The 13,722-nt window shown below is 37.1% G+C and overlaps 1 protein-coding gene across 5 annotated transcripts in view; it reads left to right on the forward strand.

Moving 5' to 3' along the window:
• SHANK2 (SH3 and multiple ankyrin repeat domains 2) overlaps positions 1–13,722 on the forward strand; it is a 359,705-nt gene that overhangs the window by 216,470 nt on the left and 129,513 nt on the right. For all 5 annotated transcript variants that reach the window (XM_054827796.1, XM_054827797.1, XM_054827799.1 and 2 more), the window contains 2 exons: positions 5,413–5,495; positions 7,106–7,230. In XM_054827796.1, coding sequence (XP_054683771.1) covers positions 5,413–5,495; positions 7,106–7,230 — 208 coding nt within the window. The remainder of the gene's footprint in view (positions 1–5,412; positions 5,496–7,105; positions 7,231–13,722) is intronic.

Raw genomic sequence — 13,722 nt, forward strand, 5'->3', positions numbered from 1 at the left:
TGTATTTTCCTATGTGCCGTGCAAAGAGCCATGCTCACTGGTGTAGCTAATATCTCTCGAACAAGTGATTGCTGTTCTGCATATTACGCAAGAGCTGTGGAAGCTCTTCTGTAAGACCTACAGCTGGATGATCAATGTCTGGGAAACTTGAAGAATCGCATACAGAGTCTTCATTAATCTTGAAGCCCTTAATTACTAGGATTAGCCAATTTTCCTGGAGTCGTTACAGCAGATGACTATAAATAGCAAGGTTGACCCCTTCTAGCAACGACAGCAAATTTTTTTCCACTGGAAGTCTGTTCTATCTTAAAATAAGATTTGCTGTAGACATAATTTCCATTTTATATGGTGTCAGGACAGGTAACTTCCCCAAAAAAGGGAAGTATCTGGAGAAAACACTCTTTATGTGCTTTTAACAGGGATTGACTGTTGGAACATGCACTAAAGAGCTTCTCTTGAATAGATTTCGTGAGTGCCCTTCTATGGGGTTGAATGTAACCATCATAGATTGACTATCTCAGCCTGAAAGCAATTAGTGTGACTGCTTTCAGGCATTGTATATAAATTTATGGAATGGTTTAGATATTGTTTTATTGCATCTGGCAAAGTATAAAAAAGGCATTTCCTTTATTGCTGGGCTGTGATTTGATCCTTCTAACATGTAGCTAGCTATAAATTCAGTAGATCTTTCAAAAAGATTGAAATTGCAAGAGCACTGAGGAGAGGACATAGAAGCATCTGATGAAGAGACTTGAATTTACTTGGCCAACTGAAAGAAGTGAACTTGGAGAGAAAAACTGCTCACTCAAGGATAGAGCAAGCCATCTGACTGAAGCGTTTGTAGGCTGAGAAGGCTACTCATTTGGTTGTAACTCTGGTTGTTTGACTCTCACGTGTGGTCTGTTAGATAACGTTTCTGCCTTGGCAGGTTGTAGTCCAGTTTGTTAAATCTGAAAAAGTTAGACTTAGATTAAATTTCTAGGGGATGCACAATTGGGGAGAATCAGGAAAATAATTTCTATTTCAATTCATTTTTTCTCTGCCTTAGGGAGAGATTGACAAAATACAAATAGCCATTTTTGCTTCCAGATAATGATAACCATTTCCAATGGAATATACACTACGTGCTGTTTTTTCAGATTGAGATCAGCAATGATATATGCAATGCAAACTTGCCTAAACATATTCTATGGTTCTGATAGTTTCCATCTCTGTAATTTAGTATTTTAACTTTTGGAGTAAGTCATGCTTTAAAATGGGGTGTAGTTATTCCAGTTGTGAAATGGAAGCTAGGTTTCATGGGTTGCCTCCATCAGGAACCTGTGCTTCAACCTTAGTTTCTTCATAAAGGTCTTTATGAAGGATTTGACAATTTTACTTCCTTCCTCAATTATTGTCTTAATGGGCTATTAGGAAAGTAGAAATTCTTGCTGTCTTGAAAAGTCTACTCAAATGATGGTTATTAAGTTGAACATAACAGTGCTGGGTTCAAATCTCAGGTGTCTGTCTGCCATGACTAAATCCCTTTATTTCCTTTCTCCATTGTTGAGTCTGTAAAATGACAGAAACTCTTTAACAGCTCTGCAAAATTCTTGATCCTTAAAGTGTTAGAGAAGCTACGTGAACCGATGAACAAGTATGTTTTCTAATATTTAGTGTCTGCATAGAGTAAAAGTGATATTTAGATTGACTTTTTTTTTTGGCCTGAAGTTTTTACATTTAAGATTGTACTTTGTGCAGAAATATTCTGCGCTTGATAGAATGTATTTTGCATTTAACTTTGTATGCAATGAATCTTGGACTTATACAGCCCAAAGTCAAAGTAATGTGCGCCCTATTTAAGTAATGAGCTATTGATTTTAAAATTACTCATTTTATTACTATAATATGGAACTAGTAATATTCTGAAAACTCGTCTCTGAAATGGACTCTGTTTAATTTCAGTTTGAGATGGGTCAGAAATGGACTTTAAGGATCTTACCTATTGAAATTCGGTGCATCGCAGATAGCAGGGACTGTTCAGCCTCATCTAGAGCCAGACAAAGCATCTGTGAAGAAATGCCTCTTCCTCTTGCTTGCGCTCAGACCTCTGAACAGGCTTGTAATGTAATGTCGCTTTATTTGTCACTGGTAGCTATACCCTATATGCATTCTGTTGCTAAGTATTTACAACACCTTCAGGATCAAAGAAATGCTGCCAAGGCGGCTCATTGTGAGAAATTTTGACCTACTTTTACATTTGGCACCGCTTTGCCTGCCAAGACCAGGTAGACTGTGAACAGACCTTCAGCATGTCTTCGGTGAAGAGGTCCAGTCTGACACTGAGACAAGAGAACCCTGTCGTGGCAAAGTAAATGAAAAGCAATACTGCAAACAGTCTGAGGTTAAACTTCTTTTCCCCTCTTCTGCCCCCTTCTCTTGGGGATGCAAAGTGAGTTTGCTGGGAGGTGGAGGTTGCGAGTTCGGTTCATTTGTGTGTGCGTGTTTGTTTTCCATCCTTTTCCTGGTGCTAGTTCTTAGCTCTGCAGCTCTGGGGTGTGTGGAGAGAATCAATTTGCTTTCTATGATTGCTTTAAACAACTTTAAACTGCTCATGCCATAAGATTATTGCAGCTCCCCTTCTCCTAGCACGTAAATGAGAAGAAATGGCTACACATCTGATTTTTTCAAACCTGCATTTTTGCTTTACAGGCTGTGATGGAGTTTTCCTTATGTAGTACATGACTGAAACAGCATATTAGTAAGCTGTATTTGTCAAGTTATAGAGATCAGTTTGTATATTTTGTTACCAAAAAGTTCATGTTGTGCCGCTTCTTCCCTTTCCCTTCCTCGTTGCGTGTAGAACACAAAACTTCATAAAATTTTGGCAATTTAGCATTCCCACTTTCAATGTCTAAATTGAAGTATAAAACTGGGTAGTTTATGCAATAAACATGCTGTACGTGAAAAGATGATCATAGGTGGTTTTCATACTTTTAATCTGAACAGTCATAGACCTCTATATTAGGATGAAGAGAGCATAATTTGAAGATGTGTGTTCATTTCATGAGCTGACTGTGAAAGGACCTTAGATGCCTTCTTTTTAGATGTAGATGCCTAATGTTGATTAGGTGAATTGATCCTGAGTTTTCCGAGCGCTGCTTTTGGAACCTCAGTCTTCAGCTTTTTAAGGAGTGATATTATGAATTTGTTTGGTTTTGTCAACAGAAATGAAAGAATCAGAGCGAGGTTTGATGAGGTACCTAGCTAATAGGCTTCTGAATTCTTTATATTAATGAATTGAAATGAGAGTGGGATTTGGGTAGAGGAGAGTTGTTCTTTGGAACACTTTCTATGATTAGGTTCTCAGAAGTAGCCTTCTAACTTTTATTAGGCTATTGATCGTTTACAAGGAAACTTGAAGGAAATGGGTTTCCTTAATTCGACCGTGTATTAAGAAAAAGGCTGGAGACAGCTTTACTGTTGACTCTTCAGTGGGTAAGTATGGAGCCCCACCTTGGAAATGTGAGTGGTGAAATGAAGAAAATAAGCCAGTGTGCTTGTAGGTTCAGTCAGTTTCTGGAACATTAGGACACTGGTGGAGGGCTTCGGTGCTACAGTATGGGCTACCGGGTTGCATATTCCATCCCACCCCGTATGCCTGTGTTTGGCTTTCTCAAGAAATACACATTTTCTTATTATTTCCTTTCCATAGCAGGGGTATTAATTGTAAGAAAAGGTAGTGTCTGAATTGTACAGTAAATATTAGTAAGGTGAGAGTATTCAAAAGCCGTCGATACTTACAGGGTCATCTGTTGCTCAGAAAGTCACCATTGTGGTAGCTTTAATTCACGTGTTATTCCGTTCAGTGGTGTTTAAATACTTTGTAGTTTGGAAGACATAATTACATCATCACTTTAGCAGTAACATGAAGTTGCATCCCTCAGTTAAGAGTTGGAAAGTCACCAAAAGGATAGTGTGTGATACATGAAAGATCTGGAGTTTGGAGGCTGTCCATTGGTCCTGATATCATCAGCCTTGTCTTTGCTCAGAGCTTTAAATAAAAAGGTCACGCCAATTTTTCTTTAATTAGTTTCCTCCTCCCCTTCTGGATCATTAATGGCACTGAAGCAGATCCGGTCTCTTATTGTATTGAATGCTTTAGTGACTAGATTCTGTACAAGACCAGTGGTAACAATAGTTGGCTAGTAAAAAATTAAGAAAAGAAAACTTGCTTGTACTTCTTTCTGTCTTAAATAGTTTTGTAGGTATTTTAAAGCCAACCTAGCAACGTGTTTTGCAGTGCTTACAATTCACGACTACTTAACCCCTGACACTGTCTTTATTTGGAAGAATGTCTTGCAACTTGTGCTGTGTAATGGTTTTATACCTAAAAAGAGCATTCAAAATCTTTTTTTTTTTTTTTTTTTTTTACTTTGAGCTGATTTTTGGTAACCTAATGTTTAATGAAAGGCACTAAACAACTTAAGGCTTTCACAGATCGTTCTCTGTAGCTGAAAGGTCCCATTTTAATGTGGATTTTATGCATTTTCTTCATCCACCGTCTACTTTTTTCTTAGCCAATGACAGTAAGATTCCTAAGGCTACTTTCTCTTTAAGGACATACTGCTTACATAAATAGTCCTTTACAGCATCTCCTTGTTTTATAACATTAATTGTTTATCAGAAGATGGGAAATATTCCTTAGAAATGTGTTTTCCTGATTGTGCATGCCTTGTTACTATTTCAATTATGCAGATTCTTGATGCTGTGGAAATTTGTGCTTGATGACGCCAAGGCAGCTGCACGTTGTTAGCATTGTAGGCTGTCAGATGATCATGTGGGATTCTTGCAGCATGCAACATTCAATAGGATTGAAAAAGGGCTTTTGATGCAAGGCATAGCTTTCAGAATATATTTGTGCCTTTTAGTTAGCTAATATAAAATCATAATTTATTATCTTTAAATTTAAAATGCTGCCTCATTTTTCTTCTGGTTGGTTTCATTTTGGCTTCACTAGAAGATGCATCTGGTACATCCACGATTGAGGAGTTTATTAATGATACTGTCGTTCAGTTCACTTACTTTTTTTCCTTTTAGAGTCCTAGCTAGCCCACAGATTACATGATCACATGTTCATTCAGTCATTCATATAGAACACAAACCACCATGCATGATTTCTTCTTCTTTCTTTTTCCTCTCTGCCTTTTTTATTCCTTTTAAGTTGCTTTGTCATGTTCTCTTTTATCATTAAGCTTAGTCTTTGTCTTCCCCTCGCTACTATTTGTTCTATATTTTCCCATGCTTGGTTACTGCAATATTATTTGATTAACGGGCTGTGATGATGATGAACCTGCACACTGGAGGAGCAGCTACTACAGTGGTGATGAAGGGATGTAATAATGGTCGCTATCCTCGGAATTCTCTCTACAGTGACTGCATAATAGAAGAAAAGGCAGTGGTCCTGCAGAAAAAAGACAATGAAGGATTTGGATTTGTGCTCAGAGGGGCAAAAGGTATGTGCTTGTGTGTGTGTGTGTGATGTGCACTGGCATGAAGAAATTTATACATCTCTGAATATAAGCAGGAATTATTCTTGGTGCACTTGGTTGCTAGACAACAGGATTCTCTGTATGCTATACTACTCAGATGGATTTTAGTGGCTTCTCTCTGAAGCAGTTTGCATTTTTACATAGGAGAAGCACTGTGTAATCGTTTTGGGGGGAGAAAGTTTTGCCTGTATTTTTATTGTGTTGGTATATGTAATATGTTGTCATTAATCTGTTTTGTTATGCAGTTTACCTAACTACGGGAAACCTGCTTTCCTTATAAAACCTGCTTCTTTATTTCAAATGTCAGTCTACTTAAATAGGTCTATGAATAGAAATAGACAAGAGAGTGATGTTTTGTTTAAAATAGGTGTGGATCTTCTGCAAGGTGACATTGGTGCAGTTTTAGTATGAAAATATGATCTTTTTTTATATCTTCAGAAGCTGCACGTATGTTGCATGGCCTGTAGTGTGCTCATTTTAAAAGCTGTTCATATGTTAAACTGCATGTTACTTTTCTGTAGACTAAAATCTATAATAATGGCATCCTTAAGAGTTAAAAAAAGCATTCTATTTAATGCTTTGCTCTTTAACTTTCAGTCCAGTTTGCTCCTTTTGTATTTAAAAAAAAAAATATATGATGGTATGTCCCATCTCTTGCTCCCCCTCATTTTACATGGGTTGTCCCTTGCCTTGCTTGAGCATGAAAATTATTCCATATCTTCATTCTTGGGACTTCATTTTTGCTCTCCCCGTTCCCCCACCCCTAAATCAGTGCCTCCGTAGATTTTCAGCGCTGTGAAAGCTGTTCTAATTTTAGCTAAATAAAAATTTTTGGAGTTGTACTGGAAAAACCAATAGCACTGCCTTTTAGCTAACCCATTGGCATGAGTTGTCTGTGCATCGAGCAGAGGTTACTCCCTCTGCGTAAGCCCAACAATTGTCCCCAGATTTTCTCTGTAACAGTGAGGGCACGTCAGGTGAAAGACCCAAGGACTTTTCTGCTTCTACGTGTACGTGACAGAGAGAGGGAGAGGGCTGTTACAGGGCCTGCTGTGCCTCCTTTCCTAAAAAGTGATTTCTTCTCTTGTCGTCTTTGTAATACACATTTTAATCTAGAAGAAAAATTCAGTTTGATCTTTTTCATCCTTTCCCCCCCACCCCATCCCCCCAGTTCGGCCGGATGCTCTCTTCTGGCTACAGCGCCTAATTCATTTTTAGCTGGATGTTGCCAGAGTTACAAGCATTTTGCTAGGCATACAAAAGGGTTACTTGAACTAATGCTGAATATCCTGGAATACTCAGAATCCAGCTATTGCCTCGTACAGCTTGATTCGGTTTGTGTCAGTAAAGAAGCATGCATTTTTCTCTCTGAATTGAAGACCTGTGGATTGCTATTGCAGAGAGATTGCACTCTGTTCCCAGCATCTTGATATCCTCCGAGGCAGAGTCCTCTTATTTTAGCACCCACCATTTTTTAACCATCAGTTTGAATGGCCAATATTAGGCCTTTAGTCAAGTGGTATTTGCAAGCACTCCATAACTTTCTTTTTTTAATGTGGTATTTATTTTTAAAGCTGACACACCAATTGAAGAATTCACCCCAACTCCAGCCTTTCCTGCTTTGCAGTACTTGGAATCTGTGGATGAAGGGGGAGTAGCATGGCAAGCTGGCCTGAGAACTGGAGACTTTTTGATCGAGGTAGGAGATCCTGAAATTTGATTCTCAGTTGGGGAAAGAGTGATGTTCCCTTTGCAGAATTGACTTTGGAAAAAGTGTGTGATGTTCCCGAATAGCAAGTTCAGTGGACTGACACCAATAATGTACTTCGCTTTATCTATTTTAAAATCACATGCAGCATTTAGGAAAGCAGTTAAAAAGAACAGTGTTCAGGTTGGCTGGGAATTTTCTATTTGTTCTTTTTGCTGTTTGGGAATACACTGTCAGAGAAAATTGGGAGCTTTTATTCTTCTTTGAATTATTGGATTGCAATCTAGATTAATTTCTATGTTTATTGTAGGCTATCAATTCTGTGGTCTTCCAAATATTTTTACAGAGTCACCAAAATTAATGACTTTTTATGCAACCATTTCTGCAATCAGAAACATCAATGGTCCAGTGCTGTTTAGAAACCATGGAGAATAAAGCAATTACTTTGGCTTGAAATTAAGCATTTCCAACAGTGCACTGTAAACACAATCATACAAAAAATAAGCAATGGATGTTATTGCAATATAAATTACTTTATAAAAGGGGTATTTTTAAATACGCTTATCATTCATGCCAAAAATATCTTCACTTCTTGTATTTTGGAGGATTTTTGGTTGGTATTTTAGGTTTTGTTGAAATAGTTGGTACTCCTTTTTAGTGTTACTGGGCAGTTTGCAACAAAAATCATGATTTGGGATTTTCTTCCTCTTCCCCCCACAACCTTTCCATGACCAACAAAGCGATGCTGTGATTCTGTGAAACTAGGTATTTGAAAATAGATCTTTCAGGATGGATCGACCAAGTCTTGTCTGTAAGATCTATTGATTTTATTTTATTTATTTTTTCTTCTTCAGGCGCATATGTGTTTTGTTAAAGTATTTACTGGTGCTACAACATTTATTTCTGCAGATCTGGCCTTTCTGTTGGGGAGAGGCTGTAATATGCAGCTTTTATGTGTTGTGTGCATTGAACTCCCATGGTGATTGAATTTAAATAGTTGCACTGCTGCTTCACATTGTAACAATGAAAGAACAGGCTTTGCGGACTTCAAAAGTAAATAGATGCGCATTTTTTTCTGTGCCTTCAAAGTACATTTTTCTTATAGTTTATTTACTTAAGAATAAGCATTTAGCAAACTATTAAACAACAGCTTACAAATTGTACTGGTACGCACTCTGTGCAAGGATGCTTTGAAAACTGTGATTATTGACGTTAGGTGTTATTTAAAATAATGCTTTATTTTTAGAAGTGGATTTCTTGTTAGGCTTTTAATCTCTAGGGAGTATGAATAGTCTGTACTGGCTGATTTCACAGATAGATTTGATGGTGAATAACGTGTAATTTAATGAAGAGGATTACAGAATGATAACTATGCATATGGATTTTTTTTAAGATCTCTAAAGGGATGCAAGAAGTCTTGGATCACTGATTCTACACAAAGCTTTACTGGTTTTCTGGCAAATGAAGGAAGAATTATAATTAATTGTCCAGACAATTTACTCCTAGCCTTAGCTTAGAAGAGCAGTTAAACATGCACATAGATTGCTGAATCAGGACATTAATCCATATTATACACAGTCCAGCATATTTGTGATTAATTCTGAAAGAAGCAGTTGTTACATGCAAATCAAATCCATTTCTGTGTAATTTATGTTCATCGGGGTTATTCTGTTCTGAATTTTGCAACTTAACTAAGAGGATATGGTAATCCTTAGAAATCACAACTTTGCCGCTGTTAAAGACTTTTATGTTGGAGAAAGGAAGGGTTTTTTCTATTTGATGAACTACACGTGCAATGCACAATGCTCTCTGGCTATAGAAAGCCATCTTTGAAGATATTTACACTGATGCTGAAGACACTACTGTTGAAATTTAAACGACTGGTCCACCTGCATTTCTAGGAATGCCAAGCTATTTTATTTCTTGTGTTGAACCGAGAAGAGTTAACTGTACCATACATCGCAGCGAGTGGTGATCATAGCTGGTGTAGTTAGTCTGTCTTATTAAATGATTTCTCCCATGACTCTAAAGTTTATGCTGCTGTGTGTAAGTGCCACCTCAACCATTTGTAAGTAATATAAGGGATTTATCATAAATGTCACATGAATAATAAAAGAGTTAATGGGCAACTAGGATACTAATTAGTCCCATTTATAACACTTGCAGCAAGCGTCAGGCTTTAGGGAAGTGAGAGTCCAGTTTGGCAGAGGGCGAAATGCAAGGGAGAGCAGATGGTTCGCTCTTGCTCGAGGAGCTTCGGTGGCCTGGGGTCATGGAGATAAGGGGAACCTTTTCCCTTACTCCTTATTATGGAAAGACAGGTTTGACAGGAAGATAGATCCTTTTTTTTCGGAAGCATCAGGGTAGGTGAAGAGAAGGCATCATTTCTTCATGTGTAATTACAGTCTCTGGATCTTCTGAAGGGGGTAAAACTTCAATAACAGCTACTGAGCGTACTACTAAAGTAGTTCACCATCGAAGATGATGCATGTTGAGCAGAACAAATAAAAGATCTATACAGAAAAGGAAGAAAAGATGTTGTCTTCCTTCAGCAGGTAAACAGAATAGAAATTAGCTGGAACAGGCTGGCACAGTTTCATCTGACTGAATTTTTATCAAGTTTGCAGTTTTTCTGAAAAGCCACGTGATACTGATTTATCCAACCTGTACAATTAATTTTAACATGAGACTCCAGAGCTTCATGTTAAACTTACCTGTGGAAATAGTGTTCACAGACTCTTCACTGAAATTTCTAACAATATATGTTTTTTCTCCTTGCTTCAAACCCAGTCATATAAAAATTGTAATGTACGTAGTGACTTTTCTGGATGAAGCACAAATAACATGCATTGGAAAAGTGCATGAGTAATTTTAGAGCTGAAACAGTTAGCTAGAGACAGCTGTCATTATATGTGGATTCTCATAAGTAATTCCACGGTTACCGATTCACGTGATTTTTCTTAGCTTTGATAACAATCAGAAATGGAGTATGGCTATGGCTTGGTTGTTATAACTGAGAGAGGTTGTTCTAACTGTTAAAGCAATAGCACCAGTTACAACTTGGTTGTTATAACTGCCCTATTTGCTATTTTTCACATTTTTGGTGGATATTTCCTTGAATCTTGGTATCAGCCCAATTTGAAAGACAAATAAAAGTAAAGCAACATATTAGTGTAAGTGCTATCCAACCTAAAAATTACAATTTCCATTAGAAGGGGATTTAAAAACCTACAACCATCATTAATTTATGTACCAAATCTAAAGCCATTGTAGGTCATTGTGAAATCATCAGAGTGACTGCATTTCTATAGTATACCTGTTCAAGTTTGTAAATGCTTAATCAGAAAAAAAAATCGAACTGCAAGCTGATTTGATTTGTTACTTGAAATATTTGCAAGAAAGAAATATATTAGCTCTGATTCTAAATCTCTTCTTTATAAATAATCTTTACGTGGCTAACCCTTCGTTATCTTTGTTTAGCGTAGTAGTCAAACTAAGCATAAACAGAGGAACCCTTGAATAGTCCTGGGCAGAGTGCTGCCTTACAACATGACTTCAACAATTCTTGGGCTTTTGGGTTGTGTTTTCTTTTGAGATTTGCTTTGATGATGTATACAAGTATAGCCATCTTTATTTAAAGAGATCTATTCAAGTGGAAGAGGGTTGTTTTTTTGGTTTTTTTTTTTTTAACGTAGAACAGTCTTTTGGTTGTTTTAGTATAGTAGGATATATCTTAATAAATTATTAACTATTAGTTATTTTTGTACCATGAGTGTGCAGCTGTTTTGCAGGTGTTGCGTGATGTGATGTGTGGGGATTTTTCATCTGCCACAGAGCATATCTCATATAAACCAATAATGATGTAATATCAATACTTAGAAAGTGAAACTACTTCTGCAATACTTTACCAGAATAATGCATTTGTTCTCTAAATGAGGCATTGCAGTTTGCATTATTGTGCCATAAAATCACTTATTTTTCCAGATAAATTGAAACATTATTGTCTTCAGAATAGGATGGCTGCTTATTTACATTCCAGTTAAAATGTAACCTAGATAAAACCACTGTATTATCCATTTAAAAAAAAAAAAAAAAGAAAAAGGAAAAAGAAAAAGGCAAAATTCAAGGTTTGATTTGAGGATCAAAACCAGGGACGGTGATAGAGGAAATCTCATCATTTTGCTGCAGAACAGTTCAGTTGGTACTTGTACTAAAACATGCACAATGGCCTGTAGTGTCACTGCCTGTATTTCTTTATCCTCACGAGCTTATAGAATTTACTAGTACAAACTTTCCTTTAAGTAGTGATAGGTGGAAAATGGACATAATTTTATTAGAGACAGTGTTATTTTATCATTGTATTAGATAAAGATATATGTCCTCTGACTGTGTGTAGGAAGCAGCAATAAGCATTTAGGGAGACATTTAAAATAGCTGGAATATTTTTTTAAAAACTACACACATACGCACACAAGTAGCTTTATATTCATATTTAGCAATAGGTTAGATTTTTGTTTTATTCCAGTAAACACTTCATACAAACTTCAAAACTGATCTGGAAAGCAAGCTTGCAACTTTATTGTTATAACTTAGACTATAGTCAGTGTGAATATTTTGGGCAAGCATAGCAATGTTATGTCTTACATTTGTATGCAATGGCTGGATGAATTAGTGGTTTTACAAAGCCATCTGCTACTGATATAAATCCTTTTAGCAACAGAGAAACCTTCCCATCCCTAGGTAATCTTCATTAATTACCCTGTGGCTGACTCTTCTCTTATTTCTGGTGTGAACTTCACTAGCTTCTGCCATCAGATATAAATCTAAATATATTTTTTTTCAGGCAGCTACATGGGGCCTATGATATTTTCCCTCTCTCAGACATAAACTGAGGCTTTGTTAGTGTCTTCATCACATTGCAATTTTGTGCTGTTGTTTTCTGAAAGTTTCTATATCTGTAATGTATACTGAAAGTTTGTGTGTGTGTGTCTGTGTGTGTGTATGTACGTGGTTTTTGTAAGGGTAGCAAGGCTCACACTAACCTGCAAGTCTGAGGTACAGCAGATCTTGCACATCTAGCTTGGGCATCAGTATTTTTAAATCTGAATATTTAATTCATGCATAGTTTGATTCAAATCAACCGTTAGAGGAAAAAGGTAATTTCTGTTTACCAGTTAGTCATAATCCTCTTGGTGACATCTGAATGCGATGTCTATTAAGCACAAGCGTACCCCTGACAATTCTTAAAATGAAATGTCGGAGTCCAAAGGAAACTTTTTTCTTGTTTTGATTTAGAAATTCTGCTTAGGGGTAACTACACATGGGTTGGAGAAGTGGGACGATGGGGTCTTGGAAAAAGAGCAGCTCTGGTACAAATGTTGAACAGTCTGGTGTGTCTGTGCAGTCTCTGACCAAGCAGATTAATTTTTCACTTGATGGAAAAGTATTTTGCTTTCTTTCCACTTAAACTCAGTGAGCGAGGGTTTGAGTTTGAGGTGTTTTTTTTTTTTTTCTTAATTTATGTTTTTAGTGGGTGATGGCAGCTGAGTGAAATTATTGTGCCTTCAAAGTGCTTTGGATCTGCACAAAAGCACTGTAGAAAAAATGACAACTATTTTGGCTTGTTCTTTTTATCTGTTTAAATGCATCCTCCAACCATTAGGAAGTGATGGTATTCCAAATGTGCTCAGTGAGATCATAAAAAAGATGGACCAGTCTTGTTTAATTCTAAAAATACATTAATAAGACTGTTACCTTTTCAGCATAGACGGAAATGGGCAGACAAAAAAAGAATTTGGTTCTTGCAAGAGCTCAGTTATTCAAGCCTAAGCAAATAATACGCTTTAAAATGAGACTGAAAAGCGGACAAAAATGAAATCACTTTGCTGTTGTCAGACATGCAAAACTGGGAAGCGTTTTCCTTTAGCCTTGATTCTACAGGAGCTGTATACTGGGCTTGTAATCCCAGGGTGCAAGAGAAAATGGTGGTATTTATCTGATTTCCCAGAAATGTAACAACTACCAATTTGACACTGAGAATTGATTTTTATGCTTTTTTGAGAGGAGCATTTGGAAGGAATTTTGGTGATGATGAACAGTCAGAACTAGCTGTGTGTCCATTCAGTTCTGCATTATCACTTTTAAGGCATTTTGACCTAGATGCCACAGGGTTTTTAGGAGAAGTTTGCTAACATTTCCATTCTGAGGGATTCTGCCGAAGCTCGTGGGACCGTGTGTGGAGCGTGGAGCTATCCACAGGGAGCTTTTTGACTTCTTGCGAATATGAAAACCAATATTTCCCTGACTTCCTACTACAAAATCCTCTAAAAATAGCAAATTTGTCTAAAGATAAGCTGCTTATTATGTATAGCCAGTTCCTGGCCACCTAGAAGCCATCCAGTGGCATCCAGCTCCCTTGGCCATCCGGTGTTTCACAGAAAGCACATCTATGGATAGTCCTCACGCTTGCAGACGTCTGTCCAT

This window comes from Grus americana, chromosome 5 (assembly GCF_028858705.1).
Source record: "Grus americana isolate bGruAme1 chromosome 5, bGruAme1.mat, whole genome shotgun sequence".
NCBI classification, from domain to species: domain Eukaryota; kingdom Metazoa; phylum Chordata; class Aves; order Gruiformes; family Gruidae; genus Grus; species Grus americana.